This window comes from Nothobranchius furzeri, chromosome 3 (genome assembly GCF_043380555.1).
Source record: "Nothobranchius furzeri strain GRZ-AD chromosome 3, NfurGRZ-RIMD1, whole genome shotgun sequence".
NCBI lineage: Eukaryota > Metazoa > Chordata > Actinopteri > Cyprinodontiformes > Nothobranchiidae > Nothobranchius > Nothobranchius furzeri.
In genome coordinates, this window is record NC_091743.1 from 49,614,528 (window position 1) to 49,641,502 (window position 26,975).

The 26,975-nt window shown below is 45.5% G+C and overlaps 1 protein-coding gene across 2 annotated transcripts in view; it reads left to right on the forward strand.

The window, feature by feature from the left end:
• LOC107385633 (low-density lipoprotein receptor-related protein 1) overlaps positions 1–26,975 on the forward strand; it is a 117,246-nt gene that overhangs the window by 51,060 nt on the left and 39,211 nt on the right. For both annotated transcript variants that reach the window (XM_015959636.3, XM_015959637.3), the window contains exons 7-23: positions 7,386–7,548; positions 9,822–10,044; positions 11,093–11,282; positions 11,373–11,516; positions 13,272–13,508; positions 13,674–13,854; positions 14,731–14,953; positions 15,386–15,575; positions 15,665–15,790; positions 15,940–16,080; positions 16,640–16,765; positions 16,871–16,987; positions 17,068–17,148; positions 17,950–18,117; positions 23,017–23,202; positions 25,693–25,890; positions 26,000–26,245. In XM_015959636.3, the coding sequence (XP_015815122.3) occupies positions 7,386–7,548; positions 9,822–10,044; positions 11,093–11,282; positions 11,373–11,516; positions 13,272–13,508; positions 13,674–13,854; positions 14,731–14,953; positions 15,386–15,575; positions 15,665–15,790; positions 15,940–16,080; positions 16,640–16,765; positions 16,871–16,987; positions 17,068–17,148; positions 17,950–18,117; positions 23,017–23,202; positions 25,693–25,890; positions 26,000–26,245 (2,940 nt within the window). The remainder of the gene's footprint in view (positions 1–7,385; positions 7,549–9,821; positions 10,045–11,092; positions 11,283–11,372; positions 11,517–13,271; positions 13,509–13,673; positions 13,855–14,730; positions 14,954–15,385; positions 15,576–15,664; positions 15,791–15,939; positions 16,081–16,639; positions 16,766–16,870; positions 16,988–17,067; positions 17,149–17,949; positions 18,118–23,016; positions 23,203–25,692; positions 25,891–25,999; positions 26,246–26,975) is intronic.

The following is a 26,975-nucleotide window of genomic DNA, read 5'->3' on the forward strand; positions in this document are numbered from 1 at the left end:
CAAGCCATGCTTTGACTGAGGAGTACGAAATTTGGTACACTAATGTGGTGTCTCAGGACCTACAAAAAAGTCTCTTGGAGCCAAGTGCGAAGTCACACAGGAAGTCGGCCATTTTGGTCCAAGTACTCCATTTAGTGGTTTTCGCACACGTTGTTTGGAGAGTGTTGCACCATCGCCCTTTTCATCAATCGCCTTCAAACTTCTGCTATATACTCTTAAGACAAAGGGGGAAAAATTCAACCGTCGGATTTTAAATAAGTCTAAAGTTGTGGGCGTGGCTAAGCCTCAAACTTTGACCTGTCGCCACTCCACTGTTTTTTCACAGCTCCCTATTGGCCTCCTTTTAACCAATCACCAGCAATCACTGGCTAATAGCAGCAGACAAGTTGAGGTCACTTGGTCTATAGTACTGGCAGGTTTCGAATAAAGGCGGGGCTTTGGGAGCATGGCGAAATTCGCCATCACGCCATGGAAATACGTTGTCTCTCATTTCTTCAATCATTGTGACATCGCCACACAATTTCTGATGAGTGATCCTACTCTGACCCCTAATAGAGTTGGACAGCTGAAGTTTGTGGGCGTGGCCTATTTTCTGAAATAGCGCCCCCTAGGACCATTAAAACTGTCAGCCCCAAGCCATGCTTTGACTGAGGATCACGAAATTTGGTACACTAATGTAGTGTCTCAGGACCTACAAAAAAGTCTCTTGGAGCCTAACCGCAATGTCGCACAGGAGGTCGGCCATTTTGGTCCAAGTACGCGATTTAGTGGTTTTCGCACACGTTATTAGGAGAATGATGTCTCGTCGACCTTTCCACCAATCACCTTTAAACTACTGCTATATACTCTTAAGACATAGAGGAAAAAATTCAACCGTCGGATTTTAAATAAGTATAAAGGTGTGGGCGTGGCTAAGCCTCAAACTTTAACCAGTCACCATTACGTTACTTGACTTAATAACTCTAATGTGCATGGTCAGATCAATTTCAAACTTTGTCTGTGTGATCACTGACCATATCTGAAGACAATGACAATGTGGACAGCTGGCATCACCTAAGCCCCGCCCCTGACTACAGGAAGTTTACTGTTTTATGGTGAAATGCCCATATTTGTCCCCTCTAATTTAGTCAACATGACACTAAGGTCATGCACCGTCTTCATGATGTTGTAATGACCATTCAGATCTGCTAGCTTTTCAGAAAGGGAGGGGCTTTGATGCCATGGCGAATTCTGTTCTGGTGGACGTTTCTGTTCTGCTGACGCGCCCTGGTGTCCCGGGCTGCCGGTCAGGAAGGAGCGGTGGGGTGCTGGGTTTTGAGAGCATTGGGGATGGAGCGGAGGGGGTAAGGACGGAGGGCGAGCAGCTTCGCTGCGAGGGCCGAACGACGCTGCTTGCAGCTTTAATTATTATTATTATTGCAGCAATGGCACACCTGCCTTTCATGATTATGATAATTCATTCAACACTTTGTGTTTCCAAAAACATCTCAAAGTACCACAAAAATCAAACAAAAGTTTCAAAGTACTAGGGATGTAAGAAGAAATTGATACACTGAAATATCTCAATGTTTTGTGTTGTGATACCGAATTGATTTTTACGCGTAAAACGGGAAAAATCAGAGTATGATGCAAAAGATTGTTTATTTCCATAATCCATCTTAGACTGAGAGACCATCTAAAGCAGGGGTGTCAAACTCAAATTCACACGGGGCCGAAATGAAAATCTGGGACGGAGTCGAGGGCCAAACTTAATATTTTTTGAAAAAGTGACGGCAAATTTGCACATTTTCATATATATAACATATATGCAATTTTGAACCTTTTAATTTGGAAACAAACTTATTTTTGCATTAACACTGAATGTGGAATAACCAAATTACACACGAGCAAGTCAATTTTAAATAAAATGCCTCGGTGGTATTCATTACTTGTGGTTTATTCAGCATTTTTAAAATCTATTCAGGATTTCTGTTTTCTTGTTGTTTATTCATTTTTCTTATTTTTTATTCTCATTTTTTTCTCCTGTAATAAGTGTCATCGCTCCTGTGACATCTAGCTTTCCCCACTGAAGAACAATAAAGGGATTTTCTATTCTATTCATCTGCAGCCTTTCCACTTCCTGTTTACTGTAGGTTCAATCTTTTATCACGGGCCAACAACAAAATAAAAATATCATTTTATCTTGAATGAAAATGCAACATCTCACCTGTTAACTTTCATGTTTTGGAGCAGAAAAAGAGCATAAAACCTAAATATAGCTCAGTTTGTTCCACTGATTTACTGTGATGCTCACCAGAGGAAAAATAAAAACTACAGCAGCCACAGAGTCATGCTGATTTGACCGTGTCGCTGCTCGCTGGAGTTATATCAGCTCTGTCTGGAAGTTAGTTGGAAAACTTTCTCTTTCAGTCGTGAACACATTACTGAGCAGTTAAAATCTTCGTTTCTGGGCTTCAACGTCGGCAAATAGCTGAGTAAACTCGGCGCTGAGTGAGAGGAGGGTTTAGTTTGTCCGAGACAGCGGAGCTGCAGACACTGGCAGCAGACGCTGGAAAACACACAAAGGAGGGGGCGCTTCGGCTCCGCGCTAACGCCGCAAAGCATCATGGGAGTTGTAGTCTTTGCTGTAAAATCGGCCACCGGGTCAGTTTTAATATATTTTTGATATTTTTCTCGCGGGCCACAGAAAAATTCTCCGCAGGCCAGATGTGGCCCGCGGGCCTTGTGTCTGACACATGTGATCTAAAGGGTCAGGAACCCTTCGTGGGTGTTTTGGATCAATGAGCTGATTAGAGTAGATTCAGATAACTGAACTGTTCATTCTAGATAGTCAGAACCATTTAGTCAAAACAATCTTTGACCTAATAGATCTTATAGAACGCAACTGCATTATAGAACATAAAAGTAACGTTACAGTTACTTTGCTAGGCGAATAAGTACTTTTAGAATGCGGAAACTTAGTTACTAACTCTCTTACTTTTGGGAAAAAGTAATTTGTAACTATAACTAATTACTTTTTGAATGTAAGATGCCCAACACTGATTATATGTTACGAAGCCACTAATATTTTTCAACAACTGGGCGTCATTTAATTCACGTTCACAACGTTTTGATGGATATTCCAGAGATTAACGGTAAAAACTACACATTGTCTCATTAAGGTCCTTGGTTTTGAATCACACTCCACTTTATTTTACTTTTTAAGAATTTTTCAGCCTTCTCGGCTGTCTTGTGACCTCCGTTGTTTCATTTGTTGCCCCTCATCCTTGGGAGGGGGTCGTAACTCCCAGGTGGAGGATTACCGCTCTGTGGGAGGAAAAAAATACGTATTGATTTAGATTGATGTAGTAAAACATTTTGATGTATTTCTGTTTTACACCTCCTCTTGGAAACAAAGTTTATTGCTACGCAGTCTAAATAATAAAAATTCTGGAAGTGAACGCTCTGTGGAAACCCAGGATGCTCAGTGATGTGCTCATGAGGGCTGATCCCAGAGCTGTGGCTAAGCCTCCCTTCCCTACTTCTAGTGAGAACGCTGTCGCTCCTTCTCCCCCGTGCACAGCCGCTGCTCAGGACAGACTCTGGCTTCAAATCTCCTTAAGAGGTTATGTGATGTTAAAAGCAGAGCCAGTCAGCACATTTCTGTAAATCTTCTTCCCTTTAACCCTTCGGTCAGCTTTAAGCTTCCCTCTCTTCCCCACTTTTCCATATTTTTGAGTCTTTGTGGTTGAGTTTCAGTCCCAGAAGCACTCAGAGGTGAGAATCCTCCTCCTGGGATGTGCAAAAGAAGGCTCTGGAGCTAGCGAGGACATTTTAGAGGATCTGCAGCAGTAAGAGCTCCGTCTAAAGGGCCGGTGAAGGTGTGTGAGATCACATTTTAGCCTCTGCTTCCCTTGGCCAAATGAACAACAAAATTTGTAGAAAATTGTCTGTTTTCAGTTTAGAAAAAGAAAAGAAAAGCAGCTGGTTCTGTTTTCTAAATTATGCTGTGATGTTTTTATAGTGTATTTTCAGCCAGACGGAGCTGCTGTTAATGAATCCAGACTGTTTTCCCACCTTTGGGGAACAGACAGAGGGGAGGGATGATGCACATGAGAGGAGAGGGAGAAGAATGGGAGGAGAGAAAGGAGGAAAGTTTACAGGTCGTTTTTGTTCAGGAGGAATGAAAGAAAAAGGAAAGAAGTTTGGGTGGAGTGTGGATTCCACCTCTTATTTTCCTAATTTCTTAGTATTTTTTTCATGGCTTAATCGGTGAATGAGTGTTTTTGAGCACATGGAGTCGATTAACGAGAGAAATCTGTGTTAAAATCAGGGAAGACCTTTGGGAATCTGATCTCAGATTCCTTCAAACCTCAGAAAGGCTGCTGGAAGGAATTTTAAATTCTCCCTCTCTAGCCATCTTCTCTTATCGCCACTCTTTTCCTTTCTCTCCCCGGTGTTGCATTCATTTGTTAGCTCTCCTTTGGTTGCCCTTTCGCTCAGACCAGAGATATTTGAAAACGTTCCACTTCCCTCCCACTTCAGCTTGTCAGGCCCCTCAGAAAAATGTGTCGGTTTTCTGACCACAGAGGGCTCCTCCAGCTCCGTTTTATTGGTTCCTAACTCTTGAGCACTTTTATTCAGACGCTCATGAAGAGAAATGTGCTCCATCATTTTCTGCACCGACGCCTTTCTTTCCTGGTTAGAGAAACAGACTCTCTGGTCTCCAGTAAATCAGAAATCTGGAAAACAAAGCCCTCGTTTGACCATTAGCCGTGCGGTCTGCTAGAAAACTGACGGTGCTACAGTAACCCTGCACATGGGGCGTTTGTGTGAGTTTGGGAAGCGCGCGGTGGAAAGCTGAGCTCGCAGCAGCTGTGAAAATACAAATCCTGTGGTTTGGGAAGCCCTCCTCTCCACGTTCTTCTTGGATTTTCTCTCAAGGTCACATTCTATGCAGAAGTAATTTTATTTAATCCCCTTATTCTGTCATTAAATGTAATAAAAATGCACAAAGAATACGAGATTCTCCACAGACAGACTCCCATTTATGTTTTTCCCCAGGTTTGCATTCATCTCTTTGCTTAATGGTGACAACAAAAGGATAAAGATCAGTAAAATGTTTTCTTAAAAGTTTTCCCACCGGTTTCTCCCTGTCAGTTTTTCAAAGGACTCGTACAACATTTTCCAACCAGCTTTTTATTTTTCTCAGCAGTTGGAGGTTAAAGCAATAAAATGTATTTTGTGGAATTAACGAAATTCCCATTTTTGCTCCTCAGACATAAATCAGACCAATGAAAAAGGCAATATTTTAGTTATCTCAGCATTTTTTTAAAATCTGTAATCGATTTGATTTGTTTTGCTGTTTTCAGTTACTAAACTATTGCAGAAATGCTCCCCAGTGGCTTGCATTAGTCAGGTTGTCAACACGCCTGGTGCCTGATGTCAGTCAAAAACATGCAGAAACATACTTGAGCAGGTTTGTAAAGATGTGAATTCTTTCTGAATTGGGGCGACGGTGGCACAGGAGTTAAGTGCTCGCCTCGCAACCGGAAGGTCGCAGGTTCGAGACCCGCTCAGTCTGTCGCTGTCGTTGTGTCCTTGGGCAAGACACTTAACCCACGTTGCCTGCTGGTTGTGGTCGGAGGGACCGGTGGCGCCAGTGCTCGGCAGCCTCGCCTCTGTCAGTGCGCCCCAGGGCAGCTGTGACTACATTGTAGCTCATCCCCACCAGTGTGTGAATGTGTGTGTGAATGGGTGAATGACTGATTGTGTTGTAAAGCGCCTTGGGGGGTTCCAGGACTCTAGAAGGCGCTATATCAAATACAGGCCATTTACCATTTACCATAATCATCACTCTGAGTTTTTCATGCAGGCTGAACATGAAAATAGTCTCCTACAACTATCTCCTGCATTAGCTTCTGATAGAAACAGACGGTGAAACTCTAGGATTAGAAAAGCCTGACAGATCTATGTCACACTGTCACTTATCATTCATTGTCTCACCCATCTTCACTCACAACGGGGAAGGCTGTTGTTTTAGCATCCAGGAAACAGCAGAACATAACGGATAGTAGAAGCTAACCAATAGCATTAGCAACTCCACCACACAGCAGAACTCCTCCAGGCTTGTGCTAGTTGCAGAGATAAAACATCAGTGGTAGAGTTGCGTTGCTCTTAGCCATTCAGAGGAGAGATGTCCAAATATCAGGAAATAAGACTCAGCTGTGATGCAACTCACTTCCAGTTCGTGGAACTTGTGCACCAGAGCACCCCCCACCCCCCCAAGTACGACTTATGGGCTCAACACACGAAGGGTGACAAACGAAACTTTTCGCTGTTGCTGTGAAAACCTGACATACGGGAGGCGAAATCCAGCAACGTGCTCGGTTCCCGAGCAAATAGCAAGTCTTGCGTTGTTTCGATCGGCTGCCAGATTGGAGGGAATGTTTAGTTATTAAAGCAGTTCAGAGCTGAAATGGCGGAAAATATGAAGTCTCACAAGGTTTCGCTAGAGTTAAGTGAAGTCTTACTTCTGACTTTATTATGTAAATAAAGAAAAATACACGAATGGGTTCATCCCATTTTACAAACAAAAAGAGAAACAGTGACTATGAGATGTACTGAGACGCACCAATGAACCCTCTACTGATTTGTCCTTGTCCCGAGCAACAGCGATGAAAAGATGAAATTTTCAGCTTTCTGGGACTGCGTCACTGGGTCTCCTGTGCACGACAAATTCACACGCACGTTTTTTGCATATCACTTAACAAGAGGGAGAGCCTCGATTATTGCTTAGTCGCCTCCCGTGTGTTAAGCCCATCTCAAGGCATCCCTTCCTACTAGAAACCACTGCAAATGTACTGATCAAATGCGTTTCACACCTTTAAACTCATGAAGGGCAGATTTATTTGAGAGTAAAAGTATAATTTTTTGATATTTTAGGACTACACATGCTCAACCACGTCTCTAGTCTTTTTCTTTTTATTCCTCTGATTGTTTTTAATTTATTTGAACCACTTGTGTGTTTTAGTAAAGGAACCAACCACAGAGACAGGCTCTCCTTGTAGCCTCTTCTCTCACATCCTTCCACTTTGACAGACACCGTTATTTTATGCAGGACTTTGTTACGCTTTTACTGTCCCATAAAGTTTTAGTGTTGTGCAGATGTGGAATGGGTGCAGGTCATAAAACGTTTTTAAAAGACAGATACCCAAAACACCGGACAGCTTTTGTGAATATGCACAAGAAAAGTGACGTATCCCAGGGTGCATTGCTGCATTTATTTGTTTTAAAGTGAAATCTGTTACTCGCATGCACAGTAACATCTCTCTAAGTACACTCAAGGCATTGCCTCATCCTGCCTGTCTTCTTTCATCCTCTTGACTCTTTTTGTTCCCTTCCAGATGTGGAGCAGATGGCCATCGACTGGCTCACAGGAAACTTCTACTTCGTGGACGATGTGGACGACAGGATCTTCGTGTGTGACAGGAACGGGCAGACGTGTGTCACGCTGCTGGACCAGGAGCTGTACAACCCTAAAGGCATCGCTCTGGACCCCACCATGGGGTTAGTCAGACCCTTAAACGCACCGTGCAAACAGGCACAAATGATGCCTTCAAGCCCATTTTCGCAGGCAGGGAAGCTTTTTATTACGTAGACTCAGTCCCGCAGAGGTGACAAGACTTCTGCTGTCTGTCAAGGACAACTTTAATGGAAAAAAAGGGGAAGGAAGCTAACTGGAGGCCAACTGGGTGCCTGGAAGTTTGGAGTAATTGAGCACAGATGTTTGTTTTTGCACTATAGTAGTCTGAATGTGTTGTTTTATGTTGCAAGTGTGTTTGCATTTCAGCTGCTCTGTTTATAACTCCAGCTGCATTCCTGCACGTTTGTGTATATCTGCACATATTTACTAAGCTGGATGAGTACGTGTGTGTGTGTGTGTGTGTGTGTGTGTGTGTGTGTGTGTGTGTAGGAGGGCTTTCATCCCATTTTTCAGCCCGATGTTTCCTTGTCAAGAGAGATCCGCTGCTTTTATTTTTCTGATGTTTAGAGAAATTAGAGGGAAGGAAAATAACAATAACACAAACACAACATGTTTTATGTGTTCTCACTAAATCAAGACCAACAGAAATCCACTTCAAATCAAACCCAGATCTCCGTCTCGTTAGTGGTTGTTTATTTGTTTCTGAATTAAAGGGTTTTTATGATATTTAGTTTGCAGCAAGAAGCTCGGTTATCGAGTTTCTAGGTTACATAACGTTTGTTGTTTAGCAACACGTTTTCTGGGACTGTGAGGATGACTCGGGCTAAAATTAAGTTACAGTTATTCACCAGGACAGTGGGGAAATGTTTCCTTAGAATGAAAGTAACTTTCAGAAAATAAAGAATACTAAATTAGAGGTTTTGAGTGTTTTGCTGGTGGATCTACTCTGATGGTCGACTGGTGGCTCCTGGGACATTTATGGCTGGGCCAGTTATATCATGTGTAGCATCAACGCATTCTCACACCCTAAGCGTGGGAAAATGATGAGGTGTGACCAAACGTTTGTTACCGAAGCGTAGGGAGCCCCTGCACGTCGGGAGGCGACGCGCTGTGCCAGAGCGTCGAAATCCGATGCTCGTGGTAAAATGGAGATTTCACCGAATTGTGACCTTTACCCTCTTGCTATTTAACCTTCCCTTCTCCCCCATCCTAGCCTTAACCCTGTATGTCAGTCCAAAATTTCCGTTAAGCGTGTTTTAGAGGAACGATGAGACGTGAAACAAAGCTTTGCATGCGCAAGCTGGTTGCTCTACCACTGACTCTGTTTGCTCTGCAACACTGATGTTTTATCTCCACAAATAACTCAAACCTGAAGGAGTTCTGCTGTGTGGTAGACTTGCTAATGCTAGTGGTTAGCTTCTAGTAGCTGAGATTTTTTCAGCTGTTTCCTGGACGCATCCCCATCATGAGTCAAGATGGGTGAGTCCATGAATGTTTAGTGGCATTGTGACGTAGATCTGCCAGGTTTTTCTAATCCTAGAGTTTCACTGTCTATTTTCTATCAGAAGCTAATGCAGGAGATTGGTGTAGGAGACTATTTTCAAGTTCAACCTGCACGAAAAACTCAGATTGTCCAATTATAATCAGAAATATTAGTTAAAAATTGTTTTTCAGTGTTCCGCACCTTTAAAGAAACAAAGATCCAAAGTTTTAGCCCCACTTTTAGACGTTCTTTCAAAGTTCTTGCATATTGGGACTAAACGCAGATGTTACTCTCAGAAGGCTGCTCCTACTGAGCCAGGATCTGCTGGAGGTGTCTTCCTGTTAAAGGAGAGTTTTCCTCTCCACTGTCGCTACATGCTTTCTAAGTATTTATTGCTGTAAATCTCTGACACAACAAGTCAGTGACTCGATGCAATCTGCTGGGTTTTCAGGAGACTTAGCTAACGGGAATAGTGACTTGAACTAGTGTCTATGAAGCTTTGACTTTTAGCCCAGATTTCTCAGCAGTCTAGATGTTGCTTTGATGCCTTTTCAAAAATGTCCACTGGGGTTGAAACAAGCTGCTGAAACCAGATGGATCAACATTTTCATTCTCAATATTGCTATTTTTTTCAGATTTGTCCTTTTTGTGCGGCAAAGTCTGCCAGGCTATTGTGGATTTTTTAAATGACCCCTGAGTAATCCTCACAACTCAAATATATTTAAGAATTCTGAGACGGTTTCTGTTTCATGAATAAAAAGCTTCAATGTTGCCTGTTTATAGTGAAAGTAGGCGTGAAGACGTGTGAACGTTTGCAGGTTTAGTTCTTCTACTCATCCATCTTTACTCAGGCCCTTGTTCATGTCCCTGCAGGAAGGTCTTCTTCACCGATTATGGTCAGATCCCAAAGGTGGAGCGCTGCGACATGAACGGCCAGAACCGGACCAAACTAGTCGACAGCAAGATCGTTTTCCCACACGGCATCACGCTGGACCTGGTCAGCAGACTGGTGTACTGGGCCGACGCTTATCTGGACTACATCGAGGTGGTGGACTATGAGGGCAAGAACCGGCACACCATCATCCAAGGCCTGCTGGTGAGAAACACCTTTGTGTGCTGTAGATGATGCCCCTTTAGAGCTCCTCGTGTACCTGTAATACATCTGATGTTACCCCTGTGTGCTCCTGGAGTTATGGGCGGTGAGAGAACGGTGGACATTTGCCTTTTCATTAAATAAGCTGATAAATGGTGTGTAATGCGGAGGCTGTTAATGTAGCTGCACCAGTGATGCGCCGTGGCTCTGAAACCTGTTACCATGGCGTTTACCGAGATCTGTAGGGAAGAAACGGCTTTCTTTCACTCACTGAGTCAAAGGATACACATCATTTGTGTGTGTGTGTGTGTGTGTGTGTGTTTATGCTTTTATTCCATTCACAGCTCTCATTTCCTGACTCAAAAATCCATAGCTGTTCACCTGTACACGTGTGTTTCTTAAGGCTTGTTTCAGCTCTTAAATGTTAAATTCAGCATACTTTAATTGTGTCAAATGTACATTTAGCTTTAGTTTGTTAGATCTAAGAACTGCTGATCACATCCATGATGATAAACGGCGTCCAGTTTCTAAACCAGACCAACAAACTGGTTCATCTGTTGAGTTTCACACTGATCTGCTGCCAAAACCTTCCAGAGACTTTGAGCCTCTCTTCCTTTTATTCAATAATTCGGTCCTATCAGACCTGTGAAAGCTCTTCTCTCTCTCCCGTCACAAAAAGGTATGAATTTGCAACAAAGCTGCAGAAAACGACAGTTCCTGTTCTTCAGATTGTGTGTCAGGACAGCTCACCCGCTTCTAATAGACACGTTCACCACTGCTTTACTTTGTGCATGTGGTTTAGGTAACCATGTCAACAGTACTTGTCTTTTATGCTACATCATCAGTGAAAGTGAAGAACATGAAGTTTTAAGACTTTTATTCATTTTCAGTTGATAGCTTTTGCAGGATTTAATCCACAAAGGAAAGATGATGAAACGTATAAAAGTTTCAGAGAGCAAACGTGTGCAAGTAATCAATACAAAACACAAACTGCTGTAGAGAAGGAAACCCCATCCAGATGCGTGGCGACACACCTTTATATCTCTTTCAGATCGAGCATCTGTATGGGCTGACTGTGTTTGAAAACTACCTGTACGCCACCAACTCAGACAACGCCAACATGCAGCCTAAAACCAGCGTGATCCGGGTCAACCGCTTCAACAGCACAGACTACCAGGTCGTCACCAGGGTGGACAAAGGAGGAGCGCTGCACGTTTATCACCAGAGACGACAGCCTCCAGGTGAACATGCACTCACGTGTTTTCATCTGAAGTGGGAGATAATCGCCTTGCTGCTGTGGAGGGTTGATTTTCCTTCTTCTTGGTTTCCAGTGCGTAGCCACGCGTGTGAGGAGGACCAGTTTGGGAAGCCTGGAGGCTGCTCGGACATCTGTCTCCTAGGTAACGGACACAAAACCCGGACATGCCGCTGTCGCTCCGGATTTAGCCTGGGCAGTGATGGCAAGTCCTGCAAAAGTGAGTAGGACAACTTTTGTGTTATTTAGTAATTGTCTAGAGTCAAGGATTAATACAGACCTTAAAAACACAATTTGAATAAACTATAAAGAGATAAGAAGGAATCTGTCTGCTATTGTGGTAAGCTGTGAGAGTAATTAGCTTCTGTAGCTAACATATAAGTCTTTATTTCTTTACTCTCTACATGGCTGTTTGTTAGCTTAGAGCCAACCCCTGCTGCTGCTAGAGCCACAAAATCTCGTTTATACTTCCTACAGATCACTTAGAGGCTGAATATGGAACAATTTAATAAAAAGCTACATTTTTTTTAAAAGTTATATCTCCACAGAGCGTTTAGAGGTGTGCAGACTGAAGGTACAGTATTTGCTTTAAAAGTAAAATTTTAATTAAAAGATAATGAAACATTTGTTTTGCCGGGCACAACGCCGGGTTTATGTTTACATCTACCAGCCAATAGAGGGCACCGTTGCAGGCTGCCAGACAGTCCGCTCGGCACAGTGGAAAATGGCGGACTCGGCGAGTCAAGCAGCTGCTTCTGAGCGCAGAAGACGACAGAAATCCATAAAACTACTTCAACTTACCAAGGCTTCTTTTAAATGGAGAAATGTATGTTTTAGAACATTTATCAAGCAGGTGTTTTTCAGGAGTACATAAATGTTTAAAGTTTATTATTCAGCAGCACCGGGCTGCCCCCAGATGTGCCTGGCTTTAAATCGGCTCTACTAAAGAGGTCCAACGGCCAGTGCCGATTTATAAAAACAAGGAAAATATTGGCTTAACGTATTGGTGTCAGGTTCTCATCACACTAAACACGCTCCACCTGGACGTGATCAGCTTCCTGCTCCATTATTGAACAATTACCACCACCAACCAGTCAGATAGCTGCCTCACTCACCACTCCAACTCTCAGTCATCGTCTTGCCAAGACCAGAGCTCCTGACTCGTGTTTCACGTCTATGTGTTTGCTTCCAGTCTTCTCCCTACTCCGATCTTCACGTTCTTCTCCTTTGCCAACAATTCCCACTTCCACTCCTTTGCCTCCTCGCACATTCCAGGCTCGTCTCAGACAAAGCCTGCCTCCGACTGCGTGTGGATCGCTCATAAAACCCCCGATCCCTGACTCGCCGAACCAGCGAGACTGAAAATGACCCGATCCACGAATCGGTCCATCAAGTATTCTGTTCTAGTTAAAAACATTTGTAATGCAAATGTCAGCTCAGATAGATGCGTGTGGAGGATGTGAGCTGGTGCTGACAAAGGAGTCACATGTTTGAATGCCATGCCGGCTTGGACACGGACACCTCCACGTTAATTCAGCCACAAGCCAGAACCGGTGGTCACGTGTTTAAAGTTGGGAGCAGCAACCTTCTTGACCCGAGACCAAGAAGAGTAAAGATGTGAGCACATCTCTCGTGGGTTTTAAAGTGGAGAAGAGCTTTGAACCGAGGGTCTCCATAACCCTGGGATCTGAAAACTTTCATCCTGATTCAGCTCGTTCTGAAACATGTTTTTCCTCTTTTATGTTCCTTTAACAACACCGTATCGATCTTCCTGCTGAGAACGTCAGAGATAGTTTAACTCCCTCCCTCATTGTCTCAATTAAAACGTCTCCCTTTTTGTCGAGGTTGCATTTATATGATCCATGCATATTTGAGGGGAAGAGAGGCTTCAGCTAATGAGTCAGCACCTAATCATTAGATCCAGGATCAAGTGAAGATGTGCCTGAGAAAACTAAGTGTTGTTCTCTCGCTGCAGAACCCGAGCACGAGCTCTTCCTGGTTTACGGAAAAGGTCGCCCGGGTGTCATCAGGGGCATGGACATGAACGCCAAAGTACCGGACGAGTACATGATCCCCATCGAGAATCTAATGAACCCCAGAGCTCTTGATTTTCACTCCGAGAGCGAGTTCATTTATTTCGCCGACGCCACCAGCCATTTCATTGGGCGACAGAAGATTGATGGAACAGAGAGGGACACCATTCTGAAGGAAGGTAAAGCAGCGGCGGAGTGTCAGAGAGAGAAACTGTGCTTATGAAACAAAACATTTTAACTTGTAAACAGTCGCAGAGTACATGAAACAAGGAGGATGCTTTAATCTGACAGCAAAGACTTGTCTAAAGGCATGTATAATCTGTGGGTGGGTGGGGTTCTCTCAGGGATTCACACAGTCGAGGGCATCGCTGTGGACTGGATGGCCAACAACTTGTACTGGACCGACGACGGACCAAAGAAAACCATCAGCGTGGCTCGGCTGGAAAAGGCCTCGCAGACCCGCAAAACCCTCATCGAAGGCAAGATGACTCATCCTCGCGCAATCGTGGTGGATCCTCTTCATGGGTAAGGCTGGACAGAGAGATGAGGTGGGCGGGATGGAGTTTGGTGTTTTGTTCTGCTGAAAAGAAAAAAATCAATCCGCAGCTGCAGTCATTTTATCTCATCATCGGTTCGACCCGTGAAAATAATTCATGGTGTGTCACGCTCCAATCTGCCAAACCTTCTCTGTTTTATTGCTTTTTCTGCATGTTTTTCTTACTTTTTTTGTTTTTTTTATGTCTCAAATTTCCCTTCATCATTTTCCAATCTAAACATTTTTGCCACATTTTGTTCTTGTTAAGGCAACATTTCCTCCACACGCGCAACCTTATGTGTCTATTACAGCTTCATCTAGCTGTGGATGGATGTGTCTTATTGAAAAGACCTCCCTGGCTCTCCTGTGAGGAACATCTGAACACACACACACACACAAACACACACACTTTGGTTTGCTTGTGACAGCATGATGTGTGTCCACACACTTCCCTGGAGAAAGGCGCTCGCTTCTGCTAATGCTTGTAATCAATCACGCTCAGAGAGAGAAGTAAAGAGACGGAGGAGGTTTGGACGAGAAGGAGACCATAAAATGAAATGTTAATGGCGGTATCAGCTATATTCCCATGAGGAGGAGTGTTTCTAGATCTGTATAATTGAAATCTGCCCGTGTTCACGGGCGTTACACAGGTCAGTGGTTTGATTGACAATCCTTAAATGACTGTGTGATAAACAATGGTCTGCCTCTGGCCCGGCTGCTCTGAGGAGGGTTGGGGGCTTTGGGGCAGAAACATAAAAAGGTCAAACCTTTCATTAATGCTAACAGATTCTTTTAAAAGCCTGAAAAAAGTCTGTTTCTTTCAATACCCCCCACCCGTCATGACAAAGGCCCTGTTGCTTCTTCAGGTGGATGTACTGGACGGATTGGGAGGAGGACCCTAAGGAGAGCAAGAGAGGGAAAATCGAGCGGGCTTGGATGGACGGCTCCAACAGAAATGTCTTCCTGACCAGCAAGACTGTCCTCTGGCCAAACGGCCTCAGTCTGGACATTCCTCAAGGCATCCTCTACTGGGTGGATGCTTACTACGACCGAATCGAGATGGTGTACCTCAACAGCTCCGGCCGCAAGGTCAGCCCCCTCGCTCATAGGATTGGTTCAGCTCCTCCAGCTCAGTCCCACCAAACCTCAGAGAGGGTTTGGGAAGCTGCAAGAATGAAGACTGGGTGTGATTCTAAAATTCCTGAAGATTTGGAATAATGGATACTTGAGTTTAATGCTAGATTTAACATCTCGGTTTTAACACACACCCTCACTATACCACCTAGTGATTTTCTACCATCTGCTTTATTAGTCTGAGCCTTCTCCTGCTTTGACACTTGTTCTGTAAAAATGGCCGTAAACTATAGTAGAATTGGTGGATTTTGGCCCGAATATGTGAAGGCTCTGTAACGAACTGTTTGTTTGTGATATTTTGTGCCTCAGGGGGAAAAACAACCCTGTATAGCTTCCTCTTGTAAAATATATATTGTGCCATCTGGCTGCTTCCTCTGACATCACCAGACGGTGTACGAGGGTCAGGAGCTGAACCACGCCTTCGGCTTGTGCCACTATAAACACTTCTTGTTCTGGAACGAGTACCGCAGCGGCAGCATTTACAAGCTGGACACCACCACCGCCACCGCCACCCTGCTGCGCAACGAGCGGCCGCCCATCTTTGAAATCCGGATGTATGACGCGCAGCAGCAGCAAGGTTCTGGGCAAGACGTCCCGTAGACGGTCTATGTGTAATCCAAGAGTTAGAAGGGCAACTCCTCACACGTGCGTGTCTTTCACCTCCAGGGTCTAATGCGTGTCGCCTTTCCAACGGTGGCTGCAGCAGTCTGTGTCTGGCCACACCAGCAGGTAGCCAGTGCGCCTGTGCAGAGGACCAGATACTAGACCCGACTGACAACACCAGCTGCAAAGGTAAACGACAGGAAGGATCTGGGTTGGGACGACTTACACATTCATATAACTGAGCTCTTCTTTAAAACCCTTAATTTCTTCCCTTTGAAAGATTTCCAAATGACACCCTGCTCCTGTTGACACAGTTCTCCTCATCTTCTCCTTCACAGCCAACCCGTCTTACGTACCCCCTCCTCAGTGCCAGCAGGGAGACTTTGCTTGTAAGAACAGCCGCTGCATCCAGGAGCGCTGGAAGTGCGACGGAGACAACGACTGTCTGGACAACAGCGATGAAGCTCCCGAGCTTTGCCGTGAGTTCCTGGACGTGTTCAGACACCAAACCCAAGCCCTTCCGTTGAGACCAACACACCTGAATCTGATCTGAGATCTGCTCGAAGTACATCAGGGCACGCAGTGTGTAGCTGTGTGGTTGTGTCTGTCTGTAGATCTGAAGCTTTTGGGTCTAGACTCGACAAAACTCCCTCACATCTCTCCACCATCACTCCTCATCTTCTGTTCCTATTTGTCCCGATGACCTTTAACCTCCTGAGACCCAAACTTGTACTTGGTGTGATTTAAAAGAAAAAAACACATCTGGCTATTACAGATTAGCTGACTCTCATTAATGGAAACAAAATTACTCAAATTAAAATAAAATGGGGAAAAAATTAAATAAACATGTTGGCAATTTTCCTTAAAAAATGAGGGAAAACAAAAAAAATTCACATTTTGAGTCAAGGTCAAGTGTTTTTAAATGATAACAAAAGGGTCTAAGTGGAAGAGAATGTAATCTCGTAGTGCAAGGAGACAATGTCCACATATGTGCACACAGGGCCCTAGGAGGTTAAATGCATCCTTTCTTCTCTGCAGACCAGCACACCTGCCCCACAGACAGATTCAAGTGTAAGAACCACCGCTGCATCCCTCTGCGCTGGCTGTGCGACGGGGACAACGACTGTGGGGATGGTGAGGATGAATCTAACACCACCTGCTCAGGTACGTAAACACCCCCCCCTCACCCCCCCCCCCCCCCCCCCACACACACACACACACACACACACAAACCTGGTGGAACACCATTCCATCGTGTTATGTTTTCAGCTCGCACCTGCCCGCCCAATCAGTACTCCTGCACTAGCGGGCGCTGCATCCCCATTCCCTGGACGTGCGACCTGGACGACGACTGTGGCGATCGATCGGATGAACCTGCCTCCTGCGGTTGGTTCATGTAAATGTCTGTCGAGGTTCCTCTAACATGCATATTCAGCAGTACGACTAAACCCCTCCTGTGTTTGCAGCCTACCCCACCTGTTTCCCCCTCACACAGTTCACCTGCAACAACGGGCGCTGCATCAACATTAACTGGCGCTGTGATAACGGTTAGTCTGTTGTCCGCGTCTCCATCCTGTCCATGTTTTATGTCTCTTTACCGTGCATGATGGACAAACAAGCTTTTATTTGTATGTTTGTTTTTGTTGTCATCTTGTGCATTTTTATGTTTATGCATTTGTGGTTCAGTGTTGTGCTCTTTGCCCACTGTGCTGTCTTCCGTTGGTTCTGTCTTTCAGAAAAGGATTGTGAGGACGACTCTGATGAGTTGAATTGTCCAAAGCCGACCGGTTAGTGCATAGATCAACATGCACCACTACAGCTAAAGCTTTAGGACTCACCAGAGGGACTCAGAGATAGTCAGCGCTGCTTTTCTAACAGACTGACCTCCAGAGCTGAGGTCTTTTGGACCTCCATGGAGGTCTAAACTGCTGCCTTTTCGCACAAATTTGATCAACGAAACAATCAAACTTGTGTGCAATATTAAAATGTATTTTTCTCTGTGATTTTTATCAGAATAGATTATTTTTCCTGTGACTTTCAAACAATAAAGTTAAAAGCACTGATGTTTGGCTGCCTTTCTGAGATGACTTTGTACAAAAATGCCAAAGATGCTCTGCTGCAAAGTTCAATGTATCAGCTGGGTACATTTCCTCATGGTGCATGTTCTGATCTATGCAGTTTCTGTCATCATTTATGCTCTCATCTTTCATACAAGTCACGTCTTAAACTATGTGTTTCTTTTGGGAAAAAAAGATCACCATGTTTCTGCACATTTCTATAAATATTTGCTTCATTCTCAGAAGTGATGTGGGGATAGTGAGAGTTGCGCTGCTGCATTTGTTTTGCAGATAACGACTGTGGGGACAACAGTGACGAGACGGGCTGCAGCCACTCCTGCTCCAGCGCTCAGTTCAAGTGTAACAGTGGCCGCTGCATCCCAGATTACTGGACGTGTGATGGAGACAACGACTGTGGGGACTACAGCGATGAGACACACGCCAACTGCACCAATCAGAGTCAGTGTCCCTATGTGGTGGTCTACTGGAGGGCCACACATCTATTGCATTCATTATAACTTGGTTTAGGGTTCTGCTTTTATTTTTCAATGAAGCAAAATTGTCAAACCTTGGACCTATGAGAGATATGGTCCTCCAGGACCGCCATCTAGAATGTTTTAGTTGTTTCTCTGCTCCTACACACTTGATTCAATGGTTGATTCCCTTGGGAAGCTGCTCATCAGGCTATGCAGAAGCCTGTTAATCACCTGCTGGGGGGCTGGTGCCTATATCCAGCGGTCAATGGGCAATCAGGCGCGAGGTACACCCTGGACAGAGAGCCAGGACCTTCTTGCTGCAAGGCAGCAGCTCTAACCACTGCATCACTGCGCAGCCAAAGGTGGTAAATTATGATGGTTTATTCCCAATCAGCTGTTTCTGAAATCCAGAACAAACACAAAGAGGGAAAACAAAACATTCTTATGAGGATTTTTAGAATTTAAGAACAATGGATAAATGGCCTATATTTGTAAAGCACCTTGAACCATCACCTTGTCGTGGTGGAGGAGTTTGAGTGCCCTAATGATCCTAGGAGCTATGTTGTCTGGGGCACTTTGTGCCCCTGGTAGGGTCTCCCATGACAAATTGGTCTTAGGTGAAGGGTGAGACAAAGAACGGTTCACAGGATCTTTCATGGATGTAAATTCAAAGAGTCGGAGTACCCGGCCCGGAGGGTTACCGGGGTCCCACCCTGGAGCCAGACCTGGGGTTGGGGCCCGTGAGCAAGCGCTTGGTGGCCGGGCTTTCGCCCATGAGGCCCGGCCGGGCCCAGCCCGAACCAGATACATGGGCTCATCCAACTGTGGACCCACCACCCGCAGGAGGAACATGAAGGATCCGGTGCAATGTGGATCGAGGGGCAAACCAAGGCGGGAGCCTTGGCGGTCCTATCCCCGGACAAGAAAACTGTTTTTTGGGACATGGAACGTCATTGGCTCTGGAACCCAAGTCCTTGAGAGGGGTTGGACACTCTCCTTTGCTGGAGTTGCTCCGGGTGAGAGGCGGAGGGCTGGGGTTGGCTTTTTGTTAGCCCCGAGACTCTCTGCCTGTGTGTTGGGGTTTACCCCGGGGGAAGAGAGGGTAGCTTCCCTGTGCCTTCTGGTCAGGGAACGGGTCCTGACTGTTGTCTGTGCTTATGGGCCAAATATCAGTTCAGAGTACCCACCCTTTTTGGAGTCCCTGGGACGAGTGCTAGATAGTGCTCCATCAGGGGACTCCATTGTCCTGCTGGGGGACTTCAATGCTCACGTGGGCAATGACAGCTTGACCTGGAGGGGTGTGATTGGGAGGAACGGCCCGCCTGATCTGAACTCGAGTGGTGTTTCATTATTGGACTTCTGTGCAAGCCGCAGTTTGGCCATGACGAACACCATGTTTGAACATAAGGATGCCCATCGGTACACTTGGTACCAGGGCAGCCTAGGTTGCAGGTCAATGATAGACTTTGTAGTCGTATCATCTGACCTGCGGCCGTATGTTTTGGACACCCGAGTGAAGAGAGGAGCAGAGCTGTCAACTGATCACCACCTGGTGTTGAGTTGGATCAGATGGCAGGGGAAGATGCCGCGTAGACCTGGCAGACCCAAACGCATAGTGAGAGTCTGCTGGGAACGCCTGGCAGAAGAACCTGTTAAGACGGTCTTCAACTCCCACCTCCGGCAGAGCTTTGTCCACGTCCCGAGAGCAGTGGGGGACATTGACTCTGAGTGGGCCTTGTTCCACTCTGCGATTGTTGAGGCGGCTGTTGCTAGCTGTGGTCGCAAGGTAGCCGGTGCCAGTCATGGTGGCAACCCCCGTACCCGCTGGTTGACACCAGAGGTTCGGGGAGCTGTCAGGCTGAAGAAGGAGGCCTACAGGGCGTGGCTGGTCTGTGGGTCTCTGGAGGCAGCAGAAGGTACCGGATAGCCAAGCGGGGTGCAGCAGTGGCAGTTGCCGAGGCAAAATCTCGGGCGTGGGAGGAGTTTGGTGAGGCCATGGAGAAAGACTATCGATCGGCTCCAAAGAGGTTCTGGCAAACTGCCCGGCGCCTCAGGAGAGGAAGGCAGCAACTCGCTCACACTGTTTACAGTGGGGATGGGGAGCTGCTGACGTCAACTGGGCCTATAGTCGGGCGGTGGAAGGAATACTTTGAGGAGCTCCTCAAATCCCACCTACGCGCATTCTGAGGAGGAACCAGAGCTGGGGGACCTGGGGATGGACTGTCCAATCTCGGGGGCAGAAGTTGCTGAGGTAGTCAAACAACTACACAGCGGCGGAGCCCCAGGGGCGGATGAGGTTCATCCTGGGTATCTCAAGGCTATGGATGTTGTAGGGCTGCCATGGTTGACACGTCTCTGCAACATTGCGTGGTCATCAGGGGCAGTTCCTGTGGAGTGGCAGACCGGGGTGGTGGTCCCCATCTTTAAGAAGGGTGACCTGAGGGTGTGTTCCAACTATAGGGGGATCACACTCAGCCTCCCTGGAAAGGTATACGCCAAGGTACTGGAGAGGAGGGTCCGATCGATAGTTGAATCTCAGATTGAGGAGGAGCAATGTGGTTTTTGTCCTGGCCATGGAACTGTGGACCAGCTCTATACCCTTGCAAGGGTGATGGAGGGGGCATGGGAGTTTGCCCAACCAATCCACATGTGTTTTGTGGATTTGGAGAAGGCTTATGACCGTGTCCCCAGGGGCACCCTGTGGGGGACGCTCCAGGAGTATGGGGTGGGTGGCTTTCTGTTAAGGGCCATTCAGTCCCTTTACCAGAGGAGCGTGAGTTTGGCCCGCATTGCCAGTAGTAAGTTGGACCTGTTCCCAGTGAGGGTTGGATGCCGCCAGGGCTGCCCTTTGTCACCGGTTCTGTTCATTACCTTTATGGACAGAATTTCTAGGTGCAGCCGTGGTGTGGAGTGTGTCGAGTTTGGTGGCAGGAGAATCTCGTCTCTGCTTTTTGCGGATGATGTGGTCCTCCTAGCTTCATCCAGCTCTGACCTTCAGCTCTTGCTGGGTAGGTTCGTGGCCGAGTGTGAAGCGGCTGGGATGAGGATCAGCACCTCCAAATCTGAGACCATGGTTCTCAACCGGAAAAGGGTGGCTTGCCAACTCCGGGTTGAGGGAGAGGTCCTACCTCAAGTGGAGGAGTTTAAGTATCTTGGGGTCTTGTTCACGAGTGAGGGTAGGAGGGATCAGGAGATCGACAGGCAGATTGGTTCAGCATCTGCAGTGATGCGGACGCTGAGCCGATCTGTCGTGGTGAAGAGGGAGCTGAGCCAGAAAGCCAGGCTCTCGATTCACCGGTCGATCTACGTCCCAATCCTCACCTATGGTCATGAGCTTTGGATAATGACCAAAAGAACGAGATCGCGGATACAAGCGGCCGAAATAAGTTTTCTCCGTAGGGTGGCCGGACTCAGCCTTAGAGATAGGGTGAGGAGCTCGGACATTCGGGAGGGACTCTGAGTAGAACCGCTGCTCCTCCGGATCGAAAGGAGCCAGTTGAGGTGGTTTGGGCATCTGGTCAGGATGCCTCCTGGACGCCTCCCCGGGGAGGTGTTTTCGGGCATGTCCTGCCGGCAGGAGGCCCCCGGGTCGACCCAGGACACGTTGGAGAGGTTACATCTCCATTCTGGTCCGGGAACGCCTTGGGGTCCTGCCAGAGGAGCTGGTGGAGGTGGCCGGGGAGAGGACAGTCTGGAGCTCCCTAGTTGGGATGCTGCCCCAGCGACCCGGACCCGGATAAGCGGAGGAACACGACGACGACGACAACCTTCCAACCCCCCCCAAGGCACCCCCCAAGGCACTTCACAACACAATCATTCACCCATTCACGCGCTGGTGGGCATGTAGCCACAGCTGTCCTAGGGTGCACTGACAGAGGTGAGGCCTGCCGTACACTGGCACCAGCAGGCAAGGCGGGCTGAGTGTCTTATCCAAAGACGCAACTAAAGAGTAGATTTTTGTCCCGTCTTCTCTGGTGTCTCTCAGATGGGTGTAAATATGCCGAGCTAGGCGCTTCCTGATTCACTTAATACTTCTAGTTGAAATAAAAACTATTTTATTTATAACTTGGCAAACATAAAACCCAAACTTATGCAGCAGCACACAAATGTTATATTAAAAAAATTAAAACAAAATAACTAAAGCTAACCCAGTTTTCTTGTTGACTCTGTTGACCTGAAGGCAGGATAACAATTAATTCCTCTTCTTTTCAGAAATGACCAATAAAACGTTACTCCCCCATCAGCTCTGCTCCACATGCAGACCTGCATGTGATGCACTGCACTTGTAAAAAGCCTCTATAACAGAAAAACAACCCTTAACATCAGATTAGATTGTATTGTCTGCTGCAGTGTGACAGTGTTTATAAAACACAGCTGTGACATATGGTTGTTATTATCATGGGTGGGTGGTTGCATCTCACCACTGTGGTTATTCATTTATGTTTTTATTACCAGATGTTCACTCGCCACTTAAACCAGAGAAAGTATTTACTTTTTGTAAACAGGCAGTTTTGTCTCTAGCTGTAAGTGATCCCTCTGACCAGTGATGCCTAATGACTGGGCTGAGTAAGGGAATAAATAATGGTTCAGTTTGGATGATTTAAAAGCTCATAATTCAGTGTTTACAGCTTAGTTCCTATGCAGAAACACGCTGGAGCTGAATGTATGACAGTCAGCAGGTGTTCTGAGTAAAACAGTGACCCCGTAAATGTGTGCTCTAATCTGTTCTGTCGAGTCTCTTTCCTGTCTTTTAAACCTGACAGTTTATCAGTGTTTTGATGTTGCTCCATGAGTCCATGCAGTGTGTGACTTGTTTAATTCATGAGAGGACAGAAGACTGTCCCTTTAGAGCTCAACTCTATGGTTTTACTTTTCTCTGCAGCCACACGTCCACCTGGTGGTTGTCATACAGATGAGTTTCAGTGTCGAATGGACAGCCTCTGCATCCCTCAGCGTTGGCGCTGTGACGGGGACACGGACTGCATGGACATGAGTGATGAGAAGAACTGCGAGGGCATCATTACCACCACCTGTGATCCAGCACTCAAGTTTACTTGCAGAGACACTGGTGAGAAGACGTCAAAGCATTGTGAACAAGTTTTAAATAAACTAAATGTATTTATATGTTGCTGCCAGACTTTCTCTGCCAGAAAAAAGTTAAAACAATAAATTAAATACAAAAACATTACAAAAATGACTAAATTAAATGAAAAGAGAAATGTCTTTTATTAGCAACCAACAGCGTTAAGGATCATGTAAAGGGTTCATTGGTTTTCTCTTTTCGAGGTGTTTTTTGGGCCTTCAGCTGCTGTTTTACTTATTCTTGGTCCAGTTATTAAACCTGACCTGCTGTACAAGTAGGGATGGGTACCTTTGACATTTGAATCGATCCGGTACTAATTCCCGGTACCTACGAATCGATACCGGTACTTAACGGTACCAATTTTCGATACTTTTGAGTGTTTATTATTTTAATTCTCTTTTATAATTAAATATATATTTTTCTCAATATATAACCATATTTGATAAATATCACGATAAATAACATTCAACTGTTTGTATTTTAACATCGTCCTTGTAGTTTTATAAGCTGATAATTAAACTGAAGCAAACATCTTTACTGTGAACTAAATTTACTGTGTATCTTCATTCCTTTTGCAGTCTTTTTTCATTTGATTTTTCCTACTGGGAAGTTAGAATTTCCGAGGAGAAAGCGAACGCACCATTAGCTGATAACAAAGGTAGCAATGGAAGCTAACATATCAAGCTACGTTATCTTTAACAGTTTATTTAACTGCTGGAGCAGATTAAAACGATGATGCCTCACACTTAGATCGTTGTCGCTGGTTTCATCTTCACCCAATCACCCGTCGCATTTAGTAAAGTGAAGCCAAACTTTAGAGCGCGTTCATGTTCTTCTAGGCGGAAATTCGGAGTTCCGAGGAGAAAGCGAACGCACCATTAGCGAAACGGAAGCTAACATATCAAGCTAACTTTATCTTAAACATTTCATTTACCTACCGGAGCAGATTAAGATGAGGATGTCTCACTTCGATCGTTGTCTGTCGCTGGTTTCATCACCCAGGTACCCATCACATTTAGAGAAGTGGACCCGAGCTTTAGCGTGCGTTCTTTCTACCATGCTGCTCTGTTTACAACTCACTCGCAGGGACTGACGACACAACGCTCTTGCGCATGCGCAGCTGTCTAGGCAAGTTCTCGTTATGATGGACGGGTACCGAAACGAGGCACCGTTTGAAATGACGTGAATCGGTGCTCGGTCGGTACTATGGAATTCGGTCGGTACCTTAAAAATACCGAATTCGGTACCCATCCCTATGTACAAGTGTTGAAGAATTAGGAAAGGATATACAAAAGAAGAAGTGTAAGATTTGAGAAAAGAAACTAGCCACAGTGTCTGGTTCGCTGGTGTGCTACCAGAATTGTAGACCGTGTTTATTTAAAGTAGACATTGTGTGCAAAATTCACCTTTTGCATCCTTTTGTACTGCCACATGGGTCTCTACTGCCTCTATAAAAACTCCAAGCATGAAAAAAAAACATCCATCCTTTTTCTGCCAGTGAGCCGTTTAAAAAAAATACTAATTTGTGATGTCACAAATGGCAAAAGTAGAATAGAGCCTCCTCTCACATGCAAGAGAGCTGCTGCTGGAGACGCAGCAGCTCTACTATGAACCCCTCTGGAAATTGGAGTTTCTCAGCCTATAGCAGTCTGAACAGGTGGGTGTGGCCAGCTCCAGCTTGTTTTCTCAAAGTATCAGAACCCTGAAATGGCTCGTTCTGGAAGGTGCTGAAACTGTTCTGAATGAAACCCCTGAAATTGCTTTATGTGTGGCTGAGTTAGTGCAAAGAACTTCATGAACACGTTTTGTATCGAATATAACTTAAGATTTTAATAAACAGAATTAAAAACTTGCACAGGTATAGGTAGTTAATGGTACAGCAACAATGAACTCAAGGAGCTTTATTCACAGAGGAGGGAGTAGAAAATGAGATGAGCACAGGTGAGATGGGAAACAATTAGGAAAGGCCCAGCTGAGCAGAATAAGGCTGATCAAAATGAGGGTGAGTAGAAGAGTGTCTGGGGAAACCGAAACATAAATAAACAATAATAATCTAAGAAAACAGAAGATTGTAATCGAAGTGGAAAACCAATGACTGAATGAACTGGATAAAAGATGAATTCAAATGAAAAGTAGTAAATAAACTATGAATAGCCTAAAAACGCCCACCTATCATGACACACCTGTATCTGTAAAGCATCATCCTTCAGCTGATCTACTGCTGTCTGATAAGCTTTCATCTGAAAGTGTTAAACTTATTTTTCATCTTTTATCCTAAAGAATCAGGAGCAAATTGTGCCTTTGTCCCAGGCTGCTGGTACAAAAGGGTTTGTGTAGAGTTTTGGATCCTTATGAATCATAGGTCAGATGTAAGTGGCTGCAGAACTAATGGCACTGTGGAAAATGGCTCTCCTGGATGCTAATTAGATATATACACATGAATTTTAAAAGTAAGCTAGCTTTGTGTGTCTGCAGGTCGGTGCATCAATAAAGCCTGGATTTGTGACGGCGACAGCGACTGTGAGGACAACTCGGACGAGGACAACTGTAATAATCTGGTCTGTAAGCTCTCTCATCACATGTGTGCCAACAACTCCACCATCTGTCTGCCTGCGGAGAAGCTCTGCGATGGCACCGACGACTGCCCAGATGGTTCTGATGAGACACTCTGTGGTAAGAAACAACATCACTCGGGCTGCATCTCAGAGCGGGGAGCAGAGAACAGCAGGTATAGCTTGCCCTCGCTCCTCATCTGCTGCTCTGATATTCCTCTCTTGAACAGATCTGTGCTCTGTGAACAATGGCGAGTGCAGCCATAACTGCACCGTGGCCCCCGGTGAGGGTGTGGTCTGTTCCTGCCCGCTGGGCATGGAGCTGGGGTCCAACAACAAGACCTGTCAGATCCAAAGCTTCTGCGCAAAACACCTGAAGTGCAGTCAGCGCTGCGAGCAGGACAAGTTCAGCGTGAAGTGCTCGTGTTACGAAGGATGGGAGCTGGAGCCCGACATGGAAAGCTGTAAAAGCACGGGTAAGAGGCTGCAGGCTATGAGAGACCAAGTTTACCCAACATAATAAAAGTTTGTTTATTAGGTGTGGAAGCTAGAGATGTGGCCTTGGTAAAGCTTTTCTAAGGTTCACCACAGAAACGCAAGTACAGAGAAAAGTGTGGTTGGGAAGGAAGCATTATGTTAAAGCACCACAGACCGAGGAGGAAATAGACAAAGAGTGAGAGGTTATTCCTTTTTAATACTATGATGGAAGACATGAGAAACTTTGAGCAGTTATTTCCTGCCCTCATTAATATTTCATTAAAAGAACTTTGAATATGAAGAATTACCTCAAGAGCAGGAAGGATTTTTTTTTTTGCTAAAGTCAATGAAAGGGTGAGTTGTGAAAAGCAGAAAGCATTCTCTGAGACAGCTCTGAGTTTATCATCCACATAAAGGAACTACAGTCGTTATCTCCCTGCAGCAACTCACCCAGACACAAACATGAATTTATGCAGCTGGAGTCTCAGAGAGCAGCCAGCAGCAGCACCCCGTCATTCATGCTGCCGTCTGTCTGGCTGCCTGTTAGCTACAGATAACTCCTGTCTAATTTACTCAGAGTTTCCATTACACGGGATTAAGACCACTTCCAGCAAAACCCCTTTTAATGGGGAGAGTCTGTGCTGGTGTTTTACTGGGTTTAGTTAACCAGATCAGAGCAGTTCCACCTGCTCCAGAAACATTTACATCCACTATTACCATCCATCTACC